General features: G+C 38.8%; 2 protein-coding genes across 2 annotated transcripts in view; both read left to right on the forward strand.

Annotated features, from left to right (window-relative positions):
* Window positions 1–424: 424 nt before the first annotated feature.
* LOC105672593 (dynein axonemal heavy chain 2-like) lies at window positions 425–4,935 on the forward strand. Its single transcript, XM_067353393.1, has 4 exons — window positions 425–732; window positions 3,188–3,249; window positions 3,583–3,925; window positions 4,803–4,935. The coding sequence occupies exons 1-4, from the start codon at window positions 636–638 to the stop codon at window positions 4,841–4,843; spliced, it is 543 nt and encodes a 180-aa protein (XP_067209494.1). The 5' UTR covers window positions 425–635; the 3' UTR covers window positions 4,844–4,935.
* Window positions 4,936–5,942: 1,007 nt separating this feature from the next.
* The window catches only part of kl-2 (dynein heavy chain 2, axonemal kl-2), a 38,269-nt gene continuing 17,537 nt past the window's right edge, over window positions 5,943–26,674 (forward strand). The window contains exons 1-28 of the mRNA XM_012367635.2: window positions 5,943–6,162; window positions 6,562–7,019; window positions 8,337–8,473; window positions 8,860–9,202; window positions 9,533–10,052; window positions 10,660–10,802; window positions 11,217–11,362; window positions 11,463–11,556; window positions 12,787–12,957; window positions 13,148–13,340; window positions 13,839–13,935; window positions 14,121–14,372; window positions 14,966–15,093; window positions 15,414–15,532; window positions 15,908–16,022; window positions 16,892–17,025; window positions 17,106–17,299; window positions 18,210–18,438; window positions 18,541–18,692; window positions 18,775–19,025; window positions 19,631–19,851; window positions 19,930–20,044; window positions 20,742–20,913; window positions 21,907–22,082; window positions 22,792–22,954; window positions 25,351–25,575; window positions 25,933–26,221; window positions 26,474–26,611. Of these exons, the coding sequence (XP_012223058.2) occupies window positions 5,955–6,162; window positions 6,562–7,019; window positions 8,337–8,473; window positions 8,860–9,202; window positions 9,533–10,052; window positions 10,660–10,802; window positions 11,217–11,362; window positions 11,463–11,556; window positions 12,787–12,957; window positions 13,148–13,340; window positions 13,839–13,935; window positions 14,121–14,372; window positions 14,966–15,093; window positions 15,414–15,532; window positions 15,908–16,022; window positions 16,892–17,025; window positions 17,106–17,299; window positions 18,210–18,438; window positions 18,541–18,692; window positions 18,775–19,025; window positions 19,631–19,851; window positions 19,930–20,044; window positions 20,742–20,913; window positions 21,907–22,082; window positions 22,792–22,954; window positions 25,351–25,575; window positions 25,933–26,221; window positions 26,474–26,611 (5,583 nt within the window). The 5' untranslated portion in view covers window positions 5,943–5,954. The remainder of the gene's footprint in view (window positions 6,163–6,561; window positions 7,020–8,336; window positions 8,474–8,859; window positions 9,203–9,532; window positions 10,053–10,659; window positions 10,803–11,216; window positions 11,363–11,462; window positions 11,557–12,786; window positions 12,958–13,147; window positions 13,341–13,838; window positions 13,936–14,120; window positions 14,373–14,965; window positions 15,094–15,413; window positions 15,533–15,907; window positions 16,023–16,891; window positions 17,026–17,105; window positions 17,300–18,209; window positions 18,439–18,540; window positions 18,693–18,774; window positions 19,026–19,630; window positions 19,852–19,929; window positions 20,045–20,741; window positions 20,914–21,906; window positions 22,083–22,791; window positions 22,955–25,350; window positions 25,576–25,932; window positions 26,222–26,473; window positions 26,612–26,674) is intronic.

The following is a 26,674-nucleotide window of genomic DNA, read 5'->3' on the forward strand; positions in this document are numbered from 1 at the left end:
GTAATTTTAACAAATATGCGGCTACAATGAAGTTCCGCGATTTACTCACCAGAATGAGTGATGTAGGCAACAAAGTGGAAAGTTTACAGTAGCTTTCTAAAGAGATAACTTAATAGATATTTATTACGATGTTCAATGAAAGATATAAAAGTAATATATAAAATTAATAATAATATAGCATTTTCTACATAAAACGTTAGCCTTAATAAAATCGCTGCATTAATAACTTATCTCAGATGTTACTAAATAACAAAAGATAACGATTTGCCATCATTATGTAATGAAGGTATAAAAAATAAAAAACTAGAGAAATGATAAAAAATATTTCATAAATATTATATATTTTGCAGTGATTCCTCATCTTTAACTGTGATTGAATAAATAGCAGCGACAAAAATTTTTTTTTGTAAAATATTGAGAACCTTTTTGACAACGAGCGATCGGCCCAAAAGCCGATCTACTGCCGAGACCACTTCTCTTTGCTCTCGGGCAACTTCGCGGCGGTGCTTCAGGATATCTACGGCGAAAACGCTGAAAGATTCGGTGCCGTAACAGTCGGACCGGGCGCATAAATCAACTGCACAGACTCGTGTGAGAGAGAGGTGACGACGCCGGCAGGCCACCCCGTCAATAAAATGCAAAGACGGAGAAATAAAGTTAAAGATAAGCCGCCCCCGGACCCGCGCCGAGAGTACTTGGACGCCGAGTCCAGCGATGAAGCGGAAAGGCGCAGTAAGATTTACGAGAAAAATATTAAACACAACCCACACAGCCCCGTCTCAACTCTCCCGATTTTCCGTTCCTTGCTCGACTCACTGCTTCTTCACTCCGCCTGTCCTATTTTCGACACTCCGAGCCCACCGTTTCCAATCTCTGTTTCGCACAATCTCGCCGCGCAGCCTTCTCTAGTTTCTCTGTTAAAACCTAAAGACAACATGACAGAGTCGGACTCGTGACGCGTGTAATATTCGCGAGAGAAACATGAAATACTTTCATTTTCGACGACGGTTTATTTTCAATAGCGAGATTGTTATCCGCTTTGTTTTAACCTCCATCTTTTTCGAATAACCACAAATCATGATATGTGTATTTTGTTACCGCGCTGCACGCAGTATTTGTGATTGATACGTATAACTGATAAATATTTGAATATTTCGTTGCAGCGCGCGGCGTTGATTAATTAAGCAGGAAGGGTTTATTTAATTCATTTTCCAGTTTGCGCGAGTCGTTACGGCGAGTCATAATTTCCTCGATACTTGTGCAAATATTAACAAGGCAGCAAATAATAACCGCGTTAACCATAATGCGGCTAATTTGAAGCAAGTTCACTCGGCAACGACACGCTCGAATTTGAAACGCGGATTCGACGATGGTCGCGTCCAATTTGCAATTACAATGGCTGCTTTATATGCTCTCGCGGGCGCATTTGGCAACCATAAATTCCACTTTATACAACTTTAAAGACGAAAGAGATGTGATGAATGTATGATCGCGCATCGAGAGTACTCTTGGTATTAACAGAGGCCGGATTTCTCTATTTCAATAAATGTGATATATAGTGCATGTGAGCCGGCCACTTGCCGCGATTAATCGGTCATTCGCAGATTCCGCGCTGTTGCCCGGTTCCTAATTTGTCCCCGGGATTATGGCAATTTACCCTTCGACCTCGATCGCAGCCGCCGCGCGCTGGAAAATGAACCTAATTCGTCCTCCACCGCGAGTTCTCATGGTACTTGTACGAAAGTACCGGTCCGAAAGTAGGTGAACTAGATAAACCGATAATCTATATGCAAGCTACCTACGTCTATCTAGCCGAACGCGAACTAACATTATTACCCAGAATCTATTCTTCATCGGGAACACGGATGCGGAGGAATGGTGAAATCTACGAATCCGTAATCCGCAAACAATTAACGTCACGTTACGTGGGGATGAAGGATGGCGATTTCATCCTTGTTTGGTCGCAGTAAAATGCTTTATCTGATTTCACATTAATTCAGAACGTGTAGATTCAATTATTTGCAGAATAGTATTTGTTCATTGTATTTACATCAAAAAAGACGAAGGAAAATTAAATGGCAGTATTCCAATATTTTTTTATTCCGTTTAATTTATAATATATTATTAATTGTATTTTAAAAATTGATATAAAATTTTGAAAATTTATGTAACAAGTTATTTCGTATTTTTTTAATAAATGATCTTATTGTTTTTAAACACGTTTTTATACGCAACGTGAAAAAATCATGACACGGGCGGAACTTGATTACAACTTCGACAAACGAATATCTAATTTACATCTTAATTAAACTACACTTTGCCCAAGAAAAAAAAGTGAACAAATTTATTTTAAAAATCCGAAATTACTCATTACACAACCCAATATATTCGTTTTAAAATTATTTAATATATATGTATGATATTTCACATAAAATTAATATGCATCTAATTTGTTTCCACAAGTCTTAATGATTAAACATGAATCTATCATAAATTATAATTAATAATTAGCTCGCGGAAGCTAATTATTAATTATAATTTATAATCTGCGTACCAAATAACATTTAACAATTTTACTACTAGCGATAGTCTGCGCGGTGAAAAGTGTAGACGTAAGATTGATAAGCCGCGGTATGCCACGAAAGAAGACGTCGTCGTATCTGCATAATGTCCGCTATCATAGCGAAATAAATCGTGCCGACGTGGCCGTACGGTAGCGTCTCGATCGCGACGCGACGTGTTTCCTCTTCCGTCGATTTACTAGCTACTTGCGATTTATAGTTCCTATTAGATTGCCAAGAGCAAAGGCACGGATGGCGAACTGGCGGCGGCAATGACCCGGGATGGGATCGGTACGGCGAAGAGGCCTGAGGAATGATATCGGGACGAATGAGAGTTCTCCTCTTAGAACGAATGTCTTCTATTTAACCCGCCTGGCGGATTTAGGAGGATCCGTCGCGCTCTTCTATTTGACGACTAACGAACGGCCGGCGTGTCCCGTGGAATTTGTTTCCTCTTTCCAACGTTCCGTATTAGTTACGACGTCGCTTCTTTCAACGAGACAATATACGCGTCACAATGTGCGGGGAGATCAGATCTCATTTTCAGAATCCACGTCGACGAAGCAATCGCGGCATCGTCCGCAATCTACGACGGAGATTATCAAGCGGGATAAACATTGTTGCAGGTATAGTCGAGGAATACGAGGCCCTGCGACCGATATACGAAACGGATGAATTAAATGAATTGGTGAGCGCGCGCGAGGCGAATTAATGTGTCTTGTCTGCATTTAATTTACACGAGCTATAAAATTTCGAGATTAAATAATATTTTCACATATTTACGGAACGCCGCTGCCTATGGCGTTTATTCTAGAATTTATTCTAGAAAAATGTATAAGGATTGCGAGTTAAATTAAATGTGAGCAAATAATTACATTTTAATAAATAGGAATTAAATTCCATATTTATTAAAACAAATATAATACTTCCGAAAACAAGTCATGAATAATGTTAAGAAATGAAAATTAATTCAATTCGAACTGAGAGCAGGAATATCGAAAAATATAATACCCTTTCACAGATTCAATGCGTTAAGGACATGACGACGCTGAGCGGTCTGACGGACGACGATTGGACGTGGAAATGTGACGTGGACGTCCGCGAGTTCTTCCGCGACCCAAGCATTCCGGTCCTCTGCGTCTATCACGTGAACGGCATTCTGACCACAGAATTTTCATTTCCTACGACGCCGGTGCACGAGCTAACCTACTTCGTGAGAGAGCCGAACGAGATTCTCCATCCGGAGAACTTTCGCGAACGCATTCTCTTCGGGTCGATGAACGACAAGGTGGAGAGTCACATACTGGGCGTTATCGAGAATGTGTTTGCGCCGATTTTCTTCACGATCGAGACCTGGCCCGACAGTATCCTTTGCTCTCTCTATTATTGCATCGCCTCCCTCCGTCAAACCAGGCAATTAATTCACGTAATTAACGCAAAAACTTTCGCGAGAGCGGCACGAATTTGCAGGATGGAGCGTCGACTGTATAACGACAGACATTGACGGGCAAAGATTCACGAAGTTTTTCCGCCGCTTTCTCGCTCCCCTTCCACTTTTTTTTTTGTTTCGTTCCAGCAAATAATGTACGTGTACAGATCGCGAGTTACGGAACTTTAATTGGGTCCAGACACGACGTCCCGTCGGTCTTCTCGCGGCTCCCCGAGTGACCCACTTGCCTCGGCCTCCGCGATGTAAATTCTGTTTAACTTTCAAATCCCGCCTCGCGACCGGTTGATTTTGCAGTCGGCGGTGATTTAAAGTTTTTCGCGGATTTAAATGTACGTTTAAAAAGCTACGCCGGCGAAGGACACCCAGGGGAGACATCGCGTGTTTTATCTCCCGCAGCGAATCCGTGATTCAATCCGATATATCTGTATACTGACATATGATCGATTTTTTTTCCTACGAAGCAATTTCAATCCAATCAAAGCAATTGGATTTCTGGATACTCCGCCACAGTCGACTTTACTGCTTGATTTCTGCCCTTTGTGTATTTAGACTAGAGATTGCATAGATAATTAATATATTCTCCTATTAATAATACTCTCAATCTTTTTAGAGGTATTTAATATCTGTGATAATAATTATAACATCTATTTTTTAAATAAATTTAATCCATGTGTCTCTCGCGGTTCAGATGCGGTCAGATAATCCCTAATTCAGATGTCAATCGTATGTCAGGCTGTACGCCGAATGATAATCGGTTATACGCCGAATGATAATCCTATATGCATATACAGATCGATTGATAAGGGCCTGTAGTTTCAATCGACAGCCGTGATAAAGGAGCTATGGTGGACCGATCTCGCAATGCCAAGGGCGATCATCGCGATCGTCCATGGTTGCCCCGGCTTAAGGTCATAACAATCTAACGTGATGACATTACCAACTGAATTTCCAACTTTAGCGCTGCAATCCCGTTACCGCAACGCACGACACAAAGTTCCGGTCCCCCCGGTCCGCCCGGGAAAGGACGGGAAAGTAAAGGGGCGAGGACGCCGGGGAATTGCGCGAAGTTATTATTACCATAATTTTCGGCTAAATGCACTGCACAACTCACCGCCGCTGGTAAATCCAGCGTCGATGTTTGCCCACGTACGTGAACGGGATTACTCCGCTGTCGAGTTAGAAACGATTGCATTGCATTGCATTCGGACGGGAGCCACTTCATTATTTCTAATGGATCGTGAACGGATTTTAACCGGATCGAAGCGTCGCTCCGCTAATTGTGTCAGGACATCCAGCAACTCTGGTCGCGTCGCATTTTTATTTTATCTCTCCCTCGTGTACGCGGCGATCGTTGACTCGTCTTGCGATACAGAACTTGAGTTTTTAATCTCACCACTGCGCACTCACAGTTAATATCATATCCTTTACAAACAATATTTATAAAAAAAATGTATGCGTTCGATTGATGATGGCTTTAACAATTTTCGCATGCACCTGTAATAATAGTGAAAAATATACGACGCAATTTTCAGATTTTGAATAGAGCAGAAATTTAATTACAAAGCCGTCGCGGTTTCGCTCCTCCCAATTTTTCGCATTCGACACGAAGACGCGCAATCGCACGCTTCAATTGTAAATTGATGTGACAATGTAGTCGATCATTTCGATATACACAGTGAGCAATTCGGTTCAATAAATCTCCATCAGCGGACGTGTAGCGAGGACACAGGCTACAATTCTATGTGATAGACGTCGAAGAGGGCAACGGCCCCGAACGGTATAAAAAATGGTCGTATCGAGAAACGGACGGTAACGAGGTACGGCGCCGTATCACGTTCCTGGATTTTCCTTTTCCTTAATCGCGCCGAAACACATGTGTGAAAGCGGACTTCTGCACCAAACTGGACACCTTCCTGTGCAATTTAACGGACCTCACGTACAAAATGCTGGGCTTAACCGTGATATATGTACCTCTGGAGAGTAGGGAGTTCACCGCGGAGGAGAACGGCGCCGATAAGGAGTTGGTGAAGAGGCTGGAGGGTGTGGTGGCGCACTGGAACACCCAAATCAAAATAGCCCTCTCTGACCAAAATTCGACGACGCACGAGTTACTGCACCTCGACGACGAATATGACTTCTGGACTTATCGATGTAAGTGCTTACTCCTGAGAGAGAGAGAGAGAGAGAGAGAGAAAGAGAGAGAGACATAGTGGGTTGCAAGGATAGAATCGTTTCTCGATAATATATGTCCGGGGATTTTCCAGGAGAGGGAAGAAAGTTTCCTCTAATGCGACGTTTTAGCGGGATCCCTTTGTCACGGGTGCCTTACAGAGTTATGAAGAAACTTAATATCGTTTATAAGCTTTCTTTCTCTCTCAATCATACGACATTCATGGAGTTCATAAGCGTGGAGCTCTTGCGCGTTTTATCCGTTTTGCGGATACAAGCGAGCTAATCTGATTTGGATTTTGAAATGTTGAGAAGACTGATTTTGAAAAAAAAGCCATCGACGTAATTGCTTTGATTTAATATGCGAAATTTTCTACTCAGATGACAACCTCTGCGGCTTGGAATACCAGCTGCATAATAACACGGTGGCGCTCATTATCGACATATTATTGGCTGCACAGTCCACTTACGTGCGCCAATTCCAGATGTTGAAGGAGGAAATCGAGCACGGCATAGCCGAAGCGAAATCGAACATCGAGTTTCTGAGCATTTTGAAGGACACTTGCGCCGAGTTGAAGACTTGCGCGACTCCCGCGAGCGTGGCTCAATATCTGCCAAAAATGATGCATCTCTTCAGGACGATTTGGCTCAACTCGCCCTATTACAATACTCGCGAGAGGATAAACAATCTCTTCAACGCGTTCAGCAACCAGGTCGTCGTCATGTGCAAGGACTTTATCGATCTGGCAGAAGTATTTGCGGGAAAAACTAGAAAGAGCATGAAGGTCCTTGACGAGTGTATCAAACTGTGCGAGAACTATAAAACTTTCTACTACAAAGTAAGTTTTAACATAGTACAATCTATTACTCTGTCAAACTTTCAGTAACATATATTTGATAGATAAAAACAATACAGAAACATAAAGCATCCTATAAGATATCCTGCAAAGTTTATTGTAAACTTATATAAAACTGTAAAGCAACATTAATTATTCATACATAGTGTACGCACTCTTTTTTTAAGACGTAACTGTTCTATTCAAAACTTAATTAAGTTTAAAACTTCCGTTTGCTTAAATTAACAAAATATTTTGTATTTAATAGAATTTTAAGATATTAACTTTGATTAACTTGACAAATTAAACTTTACTCCGCAATAATTATACTGATGAGATATTCATGCAGCCTCACAAACTTTGCATACATTTGTTTTAATAATTAATAAGTAAAAGTACGTTTCTCTAAAGTACTTGTGAGCTCAAAAGCCGTTTGTGACCGTATACAACGAAAAGCGTTGTATAAAATGTAGTGCTTTATGCTGTCTGCAAATTCACCTTCCAGCCGGTGAGTTAAACTTCCATTAAATTATGTGTGCACAGCTACTTTAGCTACTTAGACCTCTTGTCGGACAACGCGGGGATGAATTCCGCCATTAATGCGAAAGTTGCAAAGTGATTTTGGTTTTCAGCGGTAATTGTGATTAGGGCTTCAAAATGTACCTAGCGCGCATCGGTTAGAACACGACTATCTACTTGCGAGTTAGCCGCAAGTTGTCATCGCTAATGATTTTCTGCGAATCTAAAACGAAATAAGTAATTGTTTTTCTAATAAAATCAGTCCGGGAAACGAAATAATAATCTGTCTCAAGTAACGCTGTTTAAAAGTACAAAAGTGCAGGTTGAAAGGAGGCTTTCACTTTAAGTGGAGATTGCAATATAACACCGACTTTTTCCCGTGGGCAGATAAACCAGAATAGAGGTGGGAATTGAGAAACGGTGTGACGGCTCTCCTGACTACTTGTTCTCGAGTTGCGCTAGGGGTTAGAGCGCCATGTGCCCGAAGGGATAGGTGACACGACTTCTTAGATTCTCGTGTAGAAATCTGTGCAATCGCGTTATATACTTTCATGGGTCGCTAACGCGTGTGGTTTTCACCGTCCGCATGTTTAAACATCGCTTAAAATATTACTTGAAAGTCGGCTCAGAAACTTTGTGTAATCAAAGTTAAGTAAAATAATCTATTTTAAATTAAAAGAGCACAACTTATTTTAAGATAGAGGTTTCGACAACATTTTAATCCGCACTGTTCATCAAATGATGCGATCTGTTCTCAACGAAAGAAACTCTTTTTGATATATTTTGTTTTACAATTTACAGATCGCGAACGCTCATATCAATCTCACGCGCCACCCTTGGGATTTAGACACGGAGAGCATATTTCGTTACATCGACATTTTCATCGGCAGGTGTCAGAATATGATCGAGATTTGTCAAGCAATGATTGATTTTGCAAGGTTCAAATAATATACAGGATAGCAACGATAAAAATGCACTACGTATCTCAATTTTTTTTTACTTTTTATTTTTGTTACTAAGAAGATTGTCAGTCAAGTGTTTTTCAATTTTAGCTGTTATGCATACAAAATTTATTCTTTCTCTTTGTCGGATAAACATAAATATATGTCTTTTTTTTTTCACTTTTTGTTTTATTTTTTACAGAATTTTTATTTGATGATTGCTATTATTAAATAATTATCACAAATTATTATATTATTGATGTCTCAGTTTTAAATTTTGCTATATATAGAATTTGAAAACTAGCTATATTCCAATTTTGCATTTGTACGTACAAATATAGTATAGTAATATTTGTGAATTACAGCATGACTTTTTAAAGCAGGTTAGACGAGATCACTGAGATTTCAAGCCCTAAATTCAGTGGTACAAATGGCGAAGAACACGAAAGAGTATGTCAGAAGATCGAAAGACTTTTTTACGAAGCTTTACACAGAATTAAAGCAAATTCTCACAAAATGTTCGCTGTTCGCGATTCTACATGGCGTGATAATATGCTCGAATTTCGCTCCGAAATGAGGGATTTCGAGATAATGATCGAAAACTTAGTAGCCTCTGTCTTCATGAACGTTAATAACGTTCAGGAGGGGATCGAAAATTTGCGGAGCTTCTACAATTATCTTAATCGTGAGAATTTGAAGCCGTTGTTTGAGAACAAGAATACCAGTGTAAGGAAATATTAATGATATGTACACAAAAATGGTTTTTAGCAAAGAATTAATATATAATAATTCTGATCGCGTTTCAAAACCTAAAATAAAACGTTTAAAAATTTTATGAAGATGAAATGAGCTCTTGACAAAAAGACTCGTAAGAAAATTTTATAGAAAACAAATTCTGATATTTTAAGAAAGAAAATTTATGTCAACATTCTATTTTTACTCATTTATGCCACTGTTTGCTTTCAAATATTTAAATAAATTATTTTATATAAATTACTGAAAAACGAGATAAATGAGATTCGAAAGCAGCTAGCAACTTTTAATATTTCCGCTCAGATATGGCAGATTTTTGCCAACGATATTCAACGGACAAAGCAGGAGGTCCTGCACGAGAGGGAAGAATATCCTTCAATCACTCCGTACTACGCTGGCAGAGCGTTGAATCTTCGTCTGAAAGGTGACCGCCTGCTATCGACGCGAAGGATGTTAGAGGAGGCCGAGTGGATGCCCTATTGCGGCATGAGCGAGGAGATCTATCATCAGGAAGACATCGTGATCAGATCCATCGGGGACTCTATGAAGGATCTATACACAAAATGGCTGCACGATGTCGGTGAAAATCCGCGCGCGCGACTCGACCGCTTCCTGATGCGGCGGAGCGATAGTAAATCCGGCCTACTGGAGTGTAATATCGATCGGAATATTCTGAATCTATGCCGCGAGTGTTCCTACTGGATCAACTTGAGATTCAATATACCCGTGCATATACAATTGATATACGACAAGTGGAGCACACTGCATTTCATATACGAGAGTGTCCTCGCCGTCACGCTCGCATACAACAAGATTATCGAAGGTTCGCTGTTTTCAATAATTGCTTGCTAAATAGTAATAAAAAATAGTTTGTAAAATATAATAATAGTGAAAAAAGATCCTTTTTAAATACTATCAATGATATACAAAACTTGAAACATTTTAAACAGTTCTGCGACAAGAATCAAAGATGCAAATTAACAAAAATACACACACACAGACGGGTTTTTAATTATTTTTAAATTACTTTTTTTAATATATATATTTTTTCAATACAATATACAACTACCAAATATTTAAATTGTAATTAAAAAATTATACGAAATTAATGAAATTATTTTCTGCAACTTGTTTTATACGTTATATCATTCCATTTTATAACTATTAAAATATCTGTGACAATATAATTCACACAAAAATTTACAGTAAATTTGCTTGTCTTCAGCTATGTTGAAAAAGTACTCTAATTAAAATGCACGTACTTATGCAAATATCATGATGACACGATTCGAACAGCGCACAGTGCCCGTAATACGCGCAATGAAAGTGACATACCCCGTATTTGCAGTCACACGTGATGATGTTTCCCTCCCCCTTTTTACAGTAGTAGTGAGATATTCCTGTAACGTAGCGGAACTTCTATTTTTCAGCATTGTCGCTGACAGAACGTGCGCTGTTTCGCGAATTAATTCGGCAGCTCGACCGGAAGATCAATCCCGGCTTAACCAAGCTGACGTGGAACACGGATTACGTGGACGTATACATTGAGAATTGTTTCAACGAAACGGCCAATGTACGTTTACAGTCTCTTACCTCGTCTACGTGCGAAGTCCGTATAAATTTATGCAATATGTACGGCGCCACGCGGTAAAATTTAATTTTGGACTGCCCGCGAGAGAGAGTGGAGAGAAGCCCGCACGCTATCCGCTTGCGTTTGAACAATTAATTACGGATCCCATGTAACGCAGAAACGGAATAATTATGATGTCGGTTATATAGGATGAATTAGCGCGTGTCTAAGAACACACAAGATGTTGAGCTCAATAATACTGAGCTGAATATCCATTGATCTCTTTCGAAGACGCCAATAATTTTTATTTTTTATTCTATTTTCTCTGAGCTGCGATGCGCACTAAAATGCAAAATTGATAAAGAACAAACTGTTCCTTTACTAACGAAGACGTGAGATTATTTGTTCGCTCCGCAGTTTCAGGAGTTTATCGACACTTACAAGAACTCGAACTTCGAGATCGTAAGAATCTGCGAGAACATCTGCGACATTCCTATGATCAAGATAAGAGTTAATTACACGTACACATTGTCTGCGCTGGAGGAGGAACTCTTGCACGTAAGGTGGGATTTCCATTTCGTATTGCGCTGCGGCAAATTCAGACGCGTGACTGAAACTTAACGCTCGGCAGGCGTGCATCAGTCGAACTTTCTCGCTTTACAGAGATGAAGCGTTCCAGGCTGTGACACAAAGACTCGACATGGTATTTCTATACATCATGGAGATCTATGAGGGCTTCAGGCATGTGATGGAGGAGGTATAATTTCCTTAATACAACTTGGCGTAATTCAAATTATATTTTAAAAGTCTTAACTTTTATTAAAACTTTTTACATAAAATTAGAAGTTTTTATTTTATAAAATACTTATTTGAAAAATCTAAATAATTAAATTTGACTACATACAGGTACGCCTAAATTATAGAAATATTGAGACAATTTATAACGTATGACGTGTTTACTTTATTTCTATATTTATATGAGAAAATTACTTTGCATATACAATACTATTATTATAAGTCGGACTTGTTTTTAAGTTTTTCTGTGCATTTCACTGTCTGCGTGATAACAGACATGTTTTGGACAAACTTTTCATTTAAGTTAAGTTTTAAAAGAATTGCAAAAAATTGTTTAATATTTTAATATTTTCTCTAAACTTTAATAAAGTGCCGCAAGGGTTTTTGTTAACCTACAGCAAATTTTTTGATGTGTTGGAAATTTTCTTGCAAAGTCTACGCAAACGTGAAAATGACCAAATAACTTTGACGAAAGAATATTCGCGGCGGAGAGATGGTTGCATGTTGCGCATCCGCAGGCTACGCAAAGCAATTCTCGAGTAACTAAAGTTGGAGAAGTAAGGGCGTACTTACGGCAGATTCATGTTATGATATGTCGCTGCGTAACGTGACTGCAACTACGGGCACGTGCTTTCTCGGTTAATTCAAAAAGTCTCGAAAAGTCGCAATTTGGCTGTAAGCGGGCACTTTCTCGAATAACGCTACTGACCCCTTATCGTGCATCCAATTCATTATAATTTATTAATAATAAATTGGCTAAGTTAATATCGTTAGATCAACTGAACAAAAATAAACTGATAAATACGAGATGTATATCGAATATTACATTTCTTAAATAAGCATTAATATGATAAAAAAAAACTCTTCTAATTCTATGCAAAAAGTTTCAATAAAAAAAAGTTTCAAGTTTTAATGTTTAACAAACGATCTACTATAAAATAAATTTTCTTTACCAACTTTAACGCGTTTAGGATTGATGACCTTATTATAAATTTTTTAACTCGCGCATACGGCTATTCTAGTTTATTTCATGTTAAAGATAATTTTTATGCACGACTGTTTTCGTTTATTGCTACATAAATTTAACAATCTCTCATTTTGTATAAAAATGATTATATCTTTTAGTTATATGTTCTACGATTCCATTTTATATCACTATATATATAATTTCTTTATACATTCTCTTTCTTAGAGTCACGAAGAGTGGAGAGACTATTTAATGAAAATCGATAGAATAATCGAGGAAGCCATTAGATTATGTTTGAAAAGTTCTTTGACCATCATGTTCGAAGCACTTCATGGCACGGGCATGACAGGACCTTCACCTCTTCTATTAGTGCAAGCAGATATTATCGATAACAAAGTATGTTCGTAACTATGCGTAACATGTATAACATACTATGCCAAAGTATTACGTGTACACTGTTGAACAACAAGAGACGAGGTTCTCGTGTAAATTGATAGCAATAACTTGACAAAAAAGTCATCAAAAAGATTTATAAAACAAAAGTACAGTAATATAAATGCTAAGTAGAGTTTATTGATTTATCTAGATAACCTTAATGCCAAGTCTCTTGGAGATAGCTATAGTAATAGGAAATATTTCGAACATTTTGCTGGAGCCGTTGAAAGATGTCTCACAGCTAGTTAAGAAGTTTAAAATGCTTCAAGATGAGAGTCTTTCCTTTTTGAAATTGTACAAGGAAGACCCAGAACTGATCGAACTCCAACAGAAGCTCAATAATGGTCGTATCATACTGCTTCCTATACAACTTTCCGTATTGTTCTGTTTTCCATTTATTTTGCTACATTATAATTGATATATTCTGCCTGGCAATAGTGGCATCGATCATTTTTATTTTATTTCACTAAATATTATTATATTTATATATACCATTCGCATAGCAAATTCTGCGCTATTTTATATAAAAAATATGATACTTTTTGACTTTTTTATCTTTTATTTCAATAATCAATATGTAATCTAATAGATAATCCCAGACGATTTAAATTAATAGACATTGCTAATAATTTAAAATTATCCTCTATATTGGAAATCATTCACAATGTGGCTAAAATTTTCATTTTAATGCTATTTTAATTTAATTTCTTTCAATTTAATAAGCATACTTTAATATTTTCCTTAATTTGATATTAACTTATCGATTTTCATTTAAAATTGCTTCTATCTTCTTGTTATATTATTGGAATGGGCATATTCAATATTAATTTATCAACTTGCAGAAGTAAGCTACTGTTTTGCTCAAGTGCAATATTATCTCAAGACTTGGGAACCTTATAAAGATATATGGGAGGTGAATAAAGACCTGTTCATCCAAAGGTAATACAAAGAATTAATTAAAAAGTAATATCGTAATTAAAATAATCTTTTGCAACATTAAAAAAAGCCTACATTATCCATATTTAATCAATAATCTTCCATCTTCTGATTTTTATACATATAAAAATATTCATATATTTTAGCTTTTTTGTAACGTGTGGCTTATTGTTTATTTTGTAAATTAGATATGAAAAATTGAAACCAACAGCGGCATCTTTCGAAACGGACATAAGTAAATATCTGGATGTGGTAGATAGCGTCCAACTACAGGAAACGATGACAACAGTGCATTTCCTGGATATAAATTCTGATGGATTGAAAGCCACCATCATCGAGCACTGTTCAATCTGGCAGCAGAAGCTTACCACGCTTTTATTACGCATGACCGATGCAATGGTCGATCACGTTTATCATTACATCGCTGAAAATTCCGCAAAGTTAGTTGTCCGCATGGACATGATTCAAAATAAAAAGAAGAGATTGCGTTTAGAATTGGGGAAAAAATTTGATGTAAAAAGAGGATTACAAAAAAAACGTTTTAACTCTCGAATTTTTATCCCTGTATCTGCATTTGATAGATAGTTTGTTTCTAAAATAGTAAAATGGATCAAAATGTTTAATCGCATATAGTCGTTTTTTACAATGAATTAAACGTAAATTGTTAATAATATTTGCGTTTAAATATTCATTGTACAAAACTGTATTTTTAAAAAACGATGAAATTTTTCACTTTTCTCTTTAATTCGAAAAAAAATTGACCACGTTCGCAGTTCGTAGATCATTTTTACGCTCATTACTGTGCTAAAGGTTCTCTAGAGCGCCCGTGTGATCATCTATTCCGCTCTATAGCATAATTGAATCTTTCAGTTATATTCGTTTTCAGTTTTCGATCGATACTATTAATGTAAATTTCCTCAAGTCGAGCGGAACATTGGAGAGGCGTTGCTCGCGAGGCGTCACTCCCATAAATCCCGTCGCCGGGCCTTTTTGAATTTCGAACTGAATCGTACGTGAATTCATTCGTTTGCAGAATAACGAAGGAACCGACGGATCTCATCAGCATGCAATCCGCGTTGCAATTGTTCGAGAGGCTCACCGCCGAGATTCCGAAAGAGGAGGAAGAGTTCCCCAAGATCCAGGAACAGTGCCAAACTTTGGGTAAACCTCTAAATGTTTCTCCGTGCTAAATAAGGAGAGGTCGATGCGCCGTACAATCGACGGAGTTTACTCTAAGATCCAATGTACTAGCAGCATTGCTCAAGAGTCTGCAATACAATCTGCGAATTTTGCAAATGCATAGCCGCTTTGCAGGAAATATGAACTTTAATTTACGGATTTTGAGAGTTGCGCCGCGTTATATGTCAACTTTAGTTACAGCTCGAACTCTGCACGGATATTCATTATTTTAATCCATTTATGCTCGTATAAAAGAAATTATGAATGACTCATCATGAAATGATGTGCTTAATTATTTTCAGGAAAATACGAAGTGCCGCTGACTTTCGAATTCAGGAGAAAATTGAAAGATATCGACCGTTCTTGGGCAGCTTACTTGGAGTTACTTGCTACGTGCGAAGTTACTCTGCTCGAAAAAGAAGTACGATATTCCCTCGGCATAAAAGAAAACTTCTAGAAACTCTGTAATAAAAAATTGAGTCGCGTCGACGTCGGCGTCGACGCTAACTAAGAGGAAAATGTGATGTCAATTAATCTCTTTATAATTTTGACGCTGCTTCACCGGGTCTGAGGAATTTTTGTACAATCTAGAAAATTAATTTTGCATAATGCGACTGAAGCATTTACAGAGTTACATATGAAAATGATAAAAGCAAATATGTTTGCTACTTATTTACTGACAATTTTAAGATAGAGACAAAGATTCAACGTTTTATGCAGTAAATAACTACGTACTAATACTTTTATTTTTTAGCTAAACTAACCTAAACTAACAATTGTTTTAATATAATTGCAGGAAGAATTTAAGCAAATATTACTGACTAACGTGGCGATGTTGCGAGAGGATGCATTCTCCTTGGTGCGCAGATTTAATGATACCGGGCCCTTCACGTCTGACTGGAATTCAAAGGGTAAATTGGTTTACATGTTCTCATCCAATGTGTAAATCCGCGTTCATTGTGAGATAACACCAAGTCGCTACATAAATCAACTACCGTATCTTTTCGAGCACTCCCCTCGAGACGTAAACGTACATCTTGCGTTAAGCTGTATCTCACAATGTATATAAATGTATATAAATGTATAAATGGATTTGCGTAACAATGAATGAGATAAAATAACATTCGCGATTTTAAGTGTCAACACTGTCTCGCAATTTATAAACTGAATGAGAAGACATTAAGAGGAAAAAGTTTAAAGCGTGAAATGTATAGAATATTAGAGAAGAGTATTATGAGAATTTTTCATTCTCTTCATTAAAAAACTAACTTTTGTCAATTAATAGATTAAATTTTAACAAAGTATTCATTAAATAACAATATTGCCTGTTTCAAAAATTGAAAAAAAGATTTAGAATAGAACCAAATATATATATTTATTAAAATAAATATATACATTTATTTCTATTCTAAATCTTTCTTTCAATTTTATATATATATATGTATATATATATATATGTATATTCTAACAATAGCTTTTACTACTGTAAATTACAAGCGCGCTATGTATTCATAGCACGTTTTTGCACTGCATGCAACTGTTTTAAATGCGTTTGTCGATACTGAACCAGCTTTTTTTCATGTGCACTTTAGCTATGTAAACTCACGAGCAGCGTTATGGCAAGCCCGTACATGTTATGCCTGAGCACAAACGTTAAATGATTAATGCAGTAATTTGCCGCAAAAAAAAAAAATAGATTAATTTTAATCATGCATTATTCATTCAGGACATTATCTTATTTTAATATTTATGGTACAATTATTCTAATATCACGTTACAGAAGCTTTGAGTTGGCTAGCCAATTTCTGGAGGGAGATTCATTCTCTGAGAGACAGAGAAAGCTTATTAAAATCACAGTTGACATTTTTTGGCATAAGTTATCCGGATTCACGAGAGCTCGCGCAACTTGATAAAGTAAATGTCACTCGTATATCCCGTCCTCGTACGACGTTACGTGTTTATTCGACTTCCCAACACGTTTTCTACTCGCCAAGGATGTAGCTGTGATCGAATTGGTGTGGCAATTGACGGACGAATGGAACGACGCCTGGGAACGCTACAAAACCGGAAATTTCTGGACGATAGAAATTGAAGAGATGGACACAACCGCTAATCTCCTCCTCCGGAAACTCACGAAACTCTGCAGGGAGCTCAAGGAAAAGAATTGGGAGATCGTCGAGAATAGCAGGTGCGACCTAGTTGTAATCCAATTTCGTGCGCGCGATAAATATATGCCGTTTTTGTGTATTTTTCACCAAGTATAAAGCAGTGTGTTTGCACGGGTCATCCTTTAGCTGGATGTCAATCGTTCGCGAAAACTAGAAACCGGTCGACCGTATAAACTGCGCCCGTACGATTGATAGCCATTTTTCAAAAAACGACAGCAAGATGAGAGAGATCGCGCGCGCGGGAACAGTAATCGACAGTAATTGTTGATGATTGAAACGTACGTTGGTTGCAACGAATATCGAACATTGTATGGAGTGGATTAACTTTTTCGCTACCAGCATTCGGCGACATATGGCTCGGGGGGCGATAAAAAAAAAGGTTCCATCGATTTGGGAAATGCGCATATGGCGGCTAAACAACGCTGATAAAAATAATCACGCCTTTCCGTCTTCTCCTTTTTTTGCTCGAACGGCGTGCGCTTAGACTGGCGCAGTAGTTCGCAAGAAATAATGCAAAGGGGACAGAATACGCTTAATCCCACATGTTACACACCGGCGCTTATTAACCTTTGCACCGCTAAAGCGCGCGGCTTACGTGAACTACCAAGCATACTTGTGCCACTCCTTTCGACGATACTTTCTAGAACTAACGAAGTACACGTTCTGTAAATGGCTGTGTAGCTTTCCGGTAGCTATAATTCAAGTTATTTTACTAACCAAAAGCAAATGATGAAGAACTTTGTTCGATATAAGAAGAGAAAAAGTATTCATATTTTTATAATATATAAATTTTAAAGATCAAAAATTATATATTTTTATATATTTTAATCCCTATCGAACTTTTTGTAAATCTTTGCGTACATAAGCAAATAATATTAACATTAATGCAATTAGACTAAAGGATTATGTTAAAATAATAAATAATCACAGATCGAAGGTTGATAAATTTCGACGTACATTACCGCTGATAACGGAACTGAAGAATCCGGCGATAAAGCCGAGGCATTGGAAGCGAGTGAAAGATACAATTGATCGAGACTTCGATGAGATGTCGGAGAACTTTACTTTGGACGCGATTGCTAAAATGCAAATGCATAATTTTGCGGAGAAGATCAGTGAAATCTCTCATGCGGCCACGATGGAGCTGGCTATTGAAATTGTAATTTGAATAATGGCAATGAAATAATCGAATCATGCAATATATTAATTGCACAGCAATTTTATGAAAACTGGCACTGATTTAAAATACGAAATAATTTAGGGACTTCAACATATTAAAGATACTTGGGAAACGATATCGATTACGATGCTTCCGTACAAAGATAAAGGAATATACAGATTGAAAGCTATAGACGACCTCATGCAAACTTTGGAGGATCATCAGGTGCAGCTCTCGTCTATGAAGTCAACGAGGTGCATTGCGTTTGCTAAACTAATTTTCCTGTTTACATTTCTAACGATACGAAATTAAGCAGTTTATATTGAATTTTCCTAGATTCGTAGAACCATTTGCGCAGCAAGTCGACTACTGGGAACGAACACTGTCGACGATCGGCGAAGTTTTGGAAATGGTGCTGGTAGTACAGAGGAAATACATATATATGGACAATATATTCACCAGCGAGGACATCAGAAAACAGCTCCCAAAGGAGACGGACGATTATGATAAAATCACAATCATGTTGGCTGAGCTTACGTCAAGGATGGCTTCCCATGGCTTGGCATTGTCCGCCACTCACGATCCGCGTATGTATCATCAAAACGCTATTATAAAGGAAATATTCTACAAAATCCGTTTAGCTAACTATTAACAGAATTCGCACAGATATTAAGTATTTTTCTGCATTAATATTAATAAAAACTTAATAACAGTATACGATGTAATCTAACTCTTCAAAATAATTAAAAATATTCTATATAAAATTTAAAGAAAATATTTTTGAAACATTAATGACATCTTATAATTGTAAACAAGAAAAAAGGAGAATTTTTTTAGATTTTTTGTGCAGATTTAATGTGACGTTTTCGAGATAAAATGTGTTGAACAAGCACATTTGCGAAATATAATTAAGTAATGAAAAATTGTTAAACCATTATTGTACGCGATCGCACCGAGCGTTAAACTAGGAGTAAAATTATTTAAGCTAGGAGCAAGTCCGGGTATTAATGTAAATGGATACGTACAAACCGCCTGTCGGCTACCGGTGCTAAAAAAAGAAAATGAGTAAAAAACGAGGATAAAAGATCGAGCGACGAGCCGACGCGTACGCGTACTGTAAAATAATGTAAATCTATTCCATTGAGAACATTTGCATTTTTTTCCCCACTCTCCATCCCGACGATCCTGTTAGCTGGCTTGCTGGAAATCCTGAACAAACTCGATGACAAGTTGGAGGCGTTGCAGCAAGCGCTTGAGCAATACCTAGAGACCAAGAGACGCGTATTCCCGAGGCTCTACTTCATCTCGAACGACGATCTGCTGGAGATCCTAGCACACTCTAAACGACCGGACCTCATACAGCCGCACATAAGGAAACTCTTCGCGAACATCAAGTCGTTGAAGCTCAGCAAGGTATCTTATTTTGCTTTCTTGTCGCTCTTTTTTCCACATGAACGCATTGTCTCGAGATTGTTAACATTTCTTTTTAAGTCGGTGATTGGAAAACATATAGCTTATGGCATGTATTCCAACGACGATGAATACATTGAATTCGTCGATCCGATTTACTTGGAGGGTCAAGTCGAACATTGGCTGCGCAATACCGGTGAGTTTGCTTCATTAAAATAATTTTTTATGAATAATCAAATGATGCTTTATTGAAGAAAACGTGAAGTGTCATACACGAAGCCACGTCGATATAATCACGAAGTCTGATATTCTTCTATAACGCCCAGTCGTTACTATTCCGCGAGTTTAAGTATTATCCCTATAAATCCTACTTCCTGTTATCTTCGAAATCTACACGCGTGCACGGATACACGTTGAAATATACATACGCGAGAATTTATAAGATCATAAATCGCTTTTTGCAAAATCGAAAATGGCGCTCCGCCATTTGAAATATGAAAGCGACAAACTTCTTTCGCATGCACGTCGCAGGGAAAACTAGAAGAAAGATCAGCGACGTGTGAACACGAGCTCATCAAATATTTACAATATCCCGCGGTGCGCTCGGCGCGGTTGAGTAGCGTTTACAATGGCGCACGTTCGGTCGCTGTGTGTAAATAAAAGCCGGCGCAGAAAATTGACCATAATTTATGCTCAATCCCGACGTGGCCCTCGCGCGCTCGTAAATTACTCCAGCGCGAGGTAGCATGCGACTTCGATTTCTGTTTGCGAGAGATAAAAATGCGCGAACGAAATAGCGCGGGGTGGTTGCGGAAGGTCGGAGGGGGAAAAACGGTGGTAAAAACGCGCGCGGCGGGAAGTGAGCGTGAATAAAACGCGGGTGGCAATTGCAGAGGCCGCAATGAGGGTGACTCTGCGCGAAGTGTTGAGGCAGTGTCGGACAGCGCTGCGAAAAATGCTCGCGAAACGCGACAGGTGGGTGAAAGAATGGCCGGGCCAGCCGGGCATTACGTCCACTCAAATCCAATGGACGAGCGACTGCACGCGGACCCTGCTGCACTGCAAGTGAGTAGTATCCTCTCCCTCCCCCCCTGTGTCGCCTATGAGAAATTTAGCCGCGTTAGTTATGGAACGTGAGGTGGACAGTCGGCTCTGGCTCGAGCTGAACTCGCCGCGGCCGTCGTACCTTCGGCCGCGGCGGCACCGGAAAGGGTAGAAACGGGATAAGCGTGAGGGGGGGGGGGCGGCACTGATGGACACCGAGAGACGGCCGGCTGGTGGGAACGAGACAACGAGATACTGACGTACCGGACGAGAAAGGGTCTTTCTCTCGCTGAGGTGGGTGAGGGGGGAGGGGGGGGGGGTTAGGACGACCGAGAGGAGACAGGAGACACGGCAACTCTAATAAGAGAAATTTTGCATATTCTACGTCTCGTCCTGCGATCCAGCGACGGCGCCTCGGGTAGCACCCTCTTTCTCCTCCCCCCCCCCCTCCCTCTCATTTGCATATACTAGCCGTACCGCGAATAATTTAACCCACACCTACGCGCGGCCGGGCATATCCCTACCGAATAAAATCTTTCCCGCGTCCCCGTGACTCTCCTGTAACGCTTCGTGTTACGCGAGGCCCGGCGTACCTTTCCGTTGCACACGGATGTCTCGGGGAAAAAAAGGGATGCCAAAGACAGCGTGCACGGGTCGGGAAAATAAGGATAAGCTGGGTGTGCCGGACGGCGAAAAATAATAACGCTAAAAATGCACCACCTGCTGAGTCGCTCTCTTACATTTTAGTCGACGCGTAAACCTTATGAAAGCCCGAGAAACCGTACATTAATAATACTACAAAGAAAAGGCAACAGCACTCGCATTACTCTAACAACATTTTCGAAAATGTAAAGATAACGTTATAAAAGTTGGTTCCTTCTCCTCCAAGGCGTTCCAAAGACTCTTAAGAACGAGCAGATAAATTATGGAGGGTAGAATAGCTGCGAAATGGTATGTTAGCTATGTATTTCGCAATCCAATTAGTTTTGTTTGATTTGCCCTCGTATACTCAAGAATGACAGACTCGAAGAAGCCGTTGAGAAAGCTGAGGAAGAAACAGAATCAGGCGTTAGACAAATACTCGGAAGCTATACGGGGCGACCTGACTAAGCTGGATCGGCTCAAGTTCAAGGCCATTGTCGTTATCGAGATACACGCGAGAGATGTAATCGAACTGATGTACAAAATGAGTGAGTTTTAAGTCCAAATTTATACATCTCTTTCCATTTTCCGTAAACATTTTTTTATCTTTATTCAATAGTCTTTCAGTATACTTTTTTTTGTAAAAAAAAATATATGCTCAATGTAAGCACGGATGTAACCAACAAATTACGAACTTTATGGACCATACGATGCAGCGGCATCACGTTCCGGCGTTATATCGTTGGCGGTATGATGCGTCACAGCGAGAAAACGCCAGTGCGTTTCCCTCGTAAATTTATATATCGCTAACATCTCGAAAAGAATGTCCCCAAAAATATGTATGTATAGCATGATTTATCCTCTGCAGAATATAAAATCGAAAAGAAATTTACTTTGAAAAACTGTCTTTTCGCGGATGTAATAATTCTTTAATTTACCATATTAATTCTTTGTGGCGATTGTCGTTAATGTAAAAGTAATTAATTTCAGTAATTAACTTTTTGCATTTAAATCTTTTTATCGGAGATTATTTTATCGGACATATTCCGAATATCTTTTTCTATCACTCTGAATAAATTTAAAAAAGAAAAGATTAGATTCTACATTTATAACATAATATTAATATTGTAAAGTAGTATTTTAAATTGCATAATTTTTCTTAAACTATCTACGTTGCTCTTATATATTATTTATCATTTTGATAAAAAAAAATGGAACTAAACAAAATAAAACAAATTTACTTTCCAAATTTTTCAGATTGCAAAGATGTGACTGCTTTCGAATGGCTGTCGCAGCTAAGATTCTATTGGGAAAAGGACATCGACAATTGTATCGTCCGGCAAACGAACACTCATTTCGTATATGGTTACGAGTATTTAGGTAACACCGGAAGACTTGTAATAACTCCGTTGACAGATCGGTATGTTTCTTTAAATATTTCACTTAGTTCGCAAAACGATAGATATTAGATAGCTAATTTTATGATTATTATTCCAATTACTCTCTGTTTAATTTTTCTTAATGAGCAAACTCTGCAGAGAATGGCATTAATTTTCTTTTTAAATAGAAATTAATAGAACAAAAATTCGCTTTTTTTTACAATTTCTGAATTTTTAACATTATATATCTTCCAAGTTTTTTAATATAAAACTAAAATTTTTCTTGTGCACATTTAAACGAGTTTTTTTCTATAACATGGTTGGGTATAAAAGCAAAATGTTGTGCAATTTTGAATGAAAACTAGATAACACAAACATATGAGGGAATGATACTTTTTACTTTAGCTTTTTGCTTCAGCTTTTACTAAGCTATCACGAAAAAGGACGGAAACAATTTTATTCAGATGCACTCGGACTCTTTATACCGCAATTACTCGGCGAAATATACAGCGTTTAAGTGAATTTGCACAGTGAATCTGTATAGTGGCATATGTGTGCACTCGATTGCGGAACCATTTGCAGAATTACTTTGTGACGTTGCGTTACGACGTATTTAGTCGGTCGGCGCACTCCGTTCCGTTTAGCAATGTTGAAACAGAAGTTTCTCAGTGGTTATCGCTCGTGTTATAGTTAGTCACGTAGTTGGCACCAGATCGCGGCCAGCCGTAATTTCGTCTGTCACGCGCGCGGGCAACAGACGACGGCGCGGCGCGGCCAATGCTTACTGTTCGACACATCGGCTACGATGTAATACAACCCGGCTAGGGTCAGCGAGGCGACGGCGATTACAGAGCGATTGCTTGATGCCGCGCGCTCCGCACATGTCCGATTAAGTAAAGTTTTAAGTGCGCCGTTGTATTTAATGAGAGAACTTGCGATACTGATCGCAACCAAATAGCTCACGTTACATGATTAAAGTAAGGTCGCAAGCCTGTGATACTCGTCGCATATTATACTTCATACAACTAGTTATGCCTTGGCGCGGGAACAATGTCACATGTCGTTGTGAGAGAGCCATGATGATCGCTTTTGTTGGCTCAAACGCACAAGTTCCGAGCCTTCCGTGTACTCGCGGAGGAACTTTCGTATACTTAATTTTGACGCGACTAAGTTGAGATTATGAGAAAAGGTAATTAGATTATTAAAATGCAAGAGAATTAGTCGTGGCGCTAATGTTAAATAAACAATAAGATGAAGAGGCAAGCGTCAAAAGACGGTGGCGAAAGCGTTCTCCGCGCTGATGTAAAAAGTTAAATTGTAACTCGGGTAAAAAGAACACACGTTTGCGGCTTAAAGCGCTTAAAGTTGCATTAACCGTTTTCAGCAGAATGCGCGTTTTACAAACGGGACGGTAATTCACGCACGTAGAGAGTTGGTCTTCCCGAACTCGAAATGCTCGCCGCAAAACGCCCGCGTCGTATCAGCGGCGCGTAGTTAGAGAGTTCGCGCGAATGCAATTTTGGTCGGAGCGCGGCGCGTAATATCACGAAATGCGCGTTGCTGTATAACTCGATACAGTCCGCGATGTAATATGCGACGGTGACAATGCGATGCGATCTCAAGAGCGGTTTCGGGAGAGGAAGGAGGGTGGAACAGTTTGCGCGTCATGTCGCACATCAAAGGACCGAGCGCGGCCAGCTGCGACGCGGGACAAGCGATATCCGTGTCCGCGTACTTAACGTGGTATCGATTTAATCGCGATAAAAGGCCACCGCCCTCGGTCGTTCTAATTTATAGACGGCGATTGCCATCTCGATACGTTTGTCCGCTCCCGCGGTCCCGGGAATTTGTCTTGCGGAAAAGAAGACAACGGCGCCCCACTTTCCGCGGCGTTCCGTGCCTGCAGGAATCTCAATCTTCTGCGCTCCCCCCTTCTCCCCCCCCTTCCACCCCCACGATTCTCCCTTCCGCTCAAAGGTGGATGAACTACCCCCCTTGTTTCTAGTAGACGCATTAAATCGCAAACTGCGCCGGGGCATATACACGCTTCTGATGTATTCCCCGAGTCGAATGCCAGATTGCAGCTGTGTTCGCTGGAATACTGGGCGCTTGATGGGCGAGATAGTTCGCCAATACGCCGTAAATTGCATGACAGTCTTTGTCGCATACACGCGAGAAATGTAATCTTTGCGCTCCGTAAAACGCGATAAATGCGCGCCATCCATTTTCAGCTTGTTAAATGTATATTTAAAATATGTCATTTATTTATGGGTAAAATATGTATAATGCAATAATTGTGCGGCTTTTATAATTGCGGTTGATATAAATATTTGAAAGCGCACTCTTCTGTTAAGCTTGTTAAGCTTACATTTCCACACGCGTCACGTATTATTACGTATTAAACAACGAAATAATTTTTCGCATTTATCTCGTATAGATGTTATGTCACGTTGACAACAGCGCTTCATTTATATCGTGGCGGGAGCCCAAAGGGACCTGCTGGTACCGGAAAAACTGAAACGGTAAAGGATCTGGGAAAAGCGCTCGGTTTTAATGTAATCGTACAGAATTGCTCGGAAGGGCTGGACTACAAAAGTATGGGTAGATTATTTTCTGGACTGGCGCAAACCGGCGCCTGGGGATGCTTCGACGAATTCAATCGGTAAATGCCCTAAAGTCTAGGTACTGCTCGTACGAACAAAAATCTTATCTCTTACGGATGATCAAATTTGCCGAAATAGATAGTGTTTTAAAATTGAAGGTACAACTAGTTTATATATTTTTTATCGTAAGATATATATAGAAATTTTTTCTGCCAGTTTTGTTTTTCAAAATGTAATTATTTGATTTTATATTTATTATATTTTTATCATTTAATTGATAAAACACATGCTAAATATTGTAGAATAAACATAGAATTGATGCAGAGTAGATAATTAACATAATACGTAAAAGCTACAGCTGAGACAAGACGAATGTACATTAGAGAGAACTAAAAATATTTCTTTCGTAATCGCAGAATTAACGTGGAAGTGCTATCGGTAGTGGCGCAACAAATACTATCGATACTGACCGCTCTCGCCCAGAGACTTACGAGATTCATTTTCGACGGCACCGATATAGCCCTCGTACACACCTGCGGCATCTTCATCACAATGAATCCTGGTTACGCCGGACGTACCGAACTTCCAGAAAATTTAAAGTCCATGTTCCGACCAATCTCGATGATGGTGCCGGACAGCAGCATGATCACCGAAATTAGACTGTTTGGCGAAGGATTTCGAGATACGCGCGTGTTGGCCAGAAAGGTTATTCATAATAATTAACTTATAATCTCTCAATATTATAAATACAAATAATTTTGTAAAACAGCAATTATAAGATGTATTATTTTATTAAATAATTATACTTTTTATTTATTGTTTTTCAATGTGGAATATGTTGATGGCAAGTAACGAAATTGTTAATTTTAAAGTTTATTTTAATTTATTTAAAAAATATTTTTATTTCAATATAAAAACTTGTCGAAAATTTTGTATATATTATATTTTTGTTTGTAGGTCTTTACTTTATACTCTCTCGCTCAGCAGCAGCTTAGCAAGCAAAATCACTATGATTTCGGTTTGCGAGGCATAGTAACACTGACTCGATACGCTGGCAAAAAGAAAAGGCTGTATCCCAATTTGCCTGATGACGAGGTAATTACTCGTAAGACTCACAGTCTAGTTTCCGAATTAAATTTTACTTTCCATTATTTTAGA

Source organism: Linepithema humile, chromosome 4, assembly GCF_040581485.1.
Source record: "Linepithema humile isolate Giens D197 chromosome 4, Lhum_UNIL_v1.0, whole genome shotgun sequence".
Classification (NCBI taxonomy): domain Eukaryota; kingdom Metazoa; phylum Arthropoda; class Insecta; order Hymenoptera; family Formicidae; genus Linepithema; species Linepithema humile.

Excerpts from the sequence above, each read along its gene's own strand:
- LOC105672593 (XM_067353393.1), top strand. The coding sequence starts at position 636 with ATGCAAAGACGGAGAAATAAAGTTAAAGATAAGCCGCCCCCGGACCCG. Across the intron at positions 733-3,187 it reads CGATGAAGCGGAAAGGCGCA|GTATAGTCGAGGAATACGAG; the intron begins GTAAGATTTACG and ends ACATTGTTGCAG. Across the intron at positions 3,926-4,802 it reads GATCGAGACCTGGCCCGACA|ATCGATTGATAAGGGCCTGT; the intron begins GTATCCTTTGCT and ends ATGCATATACAG.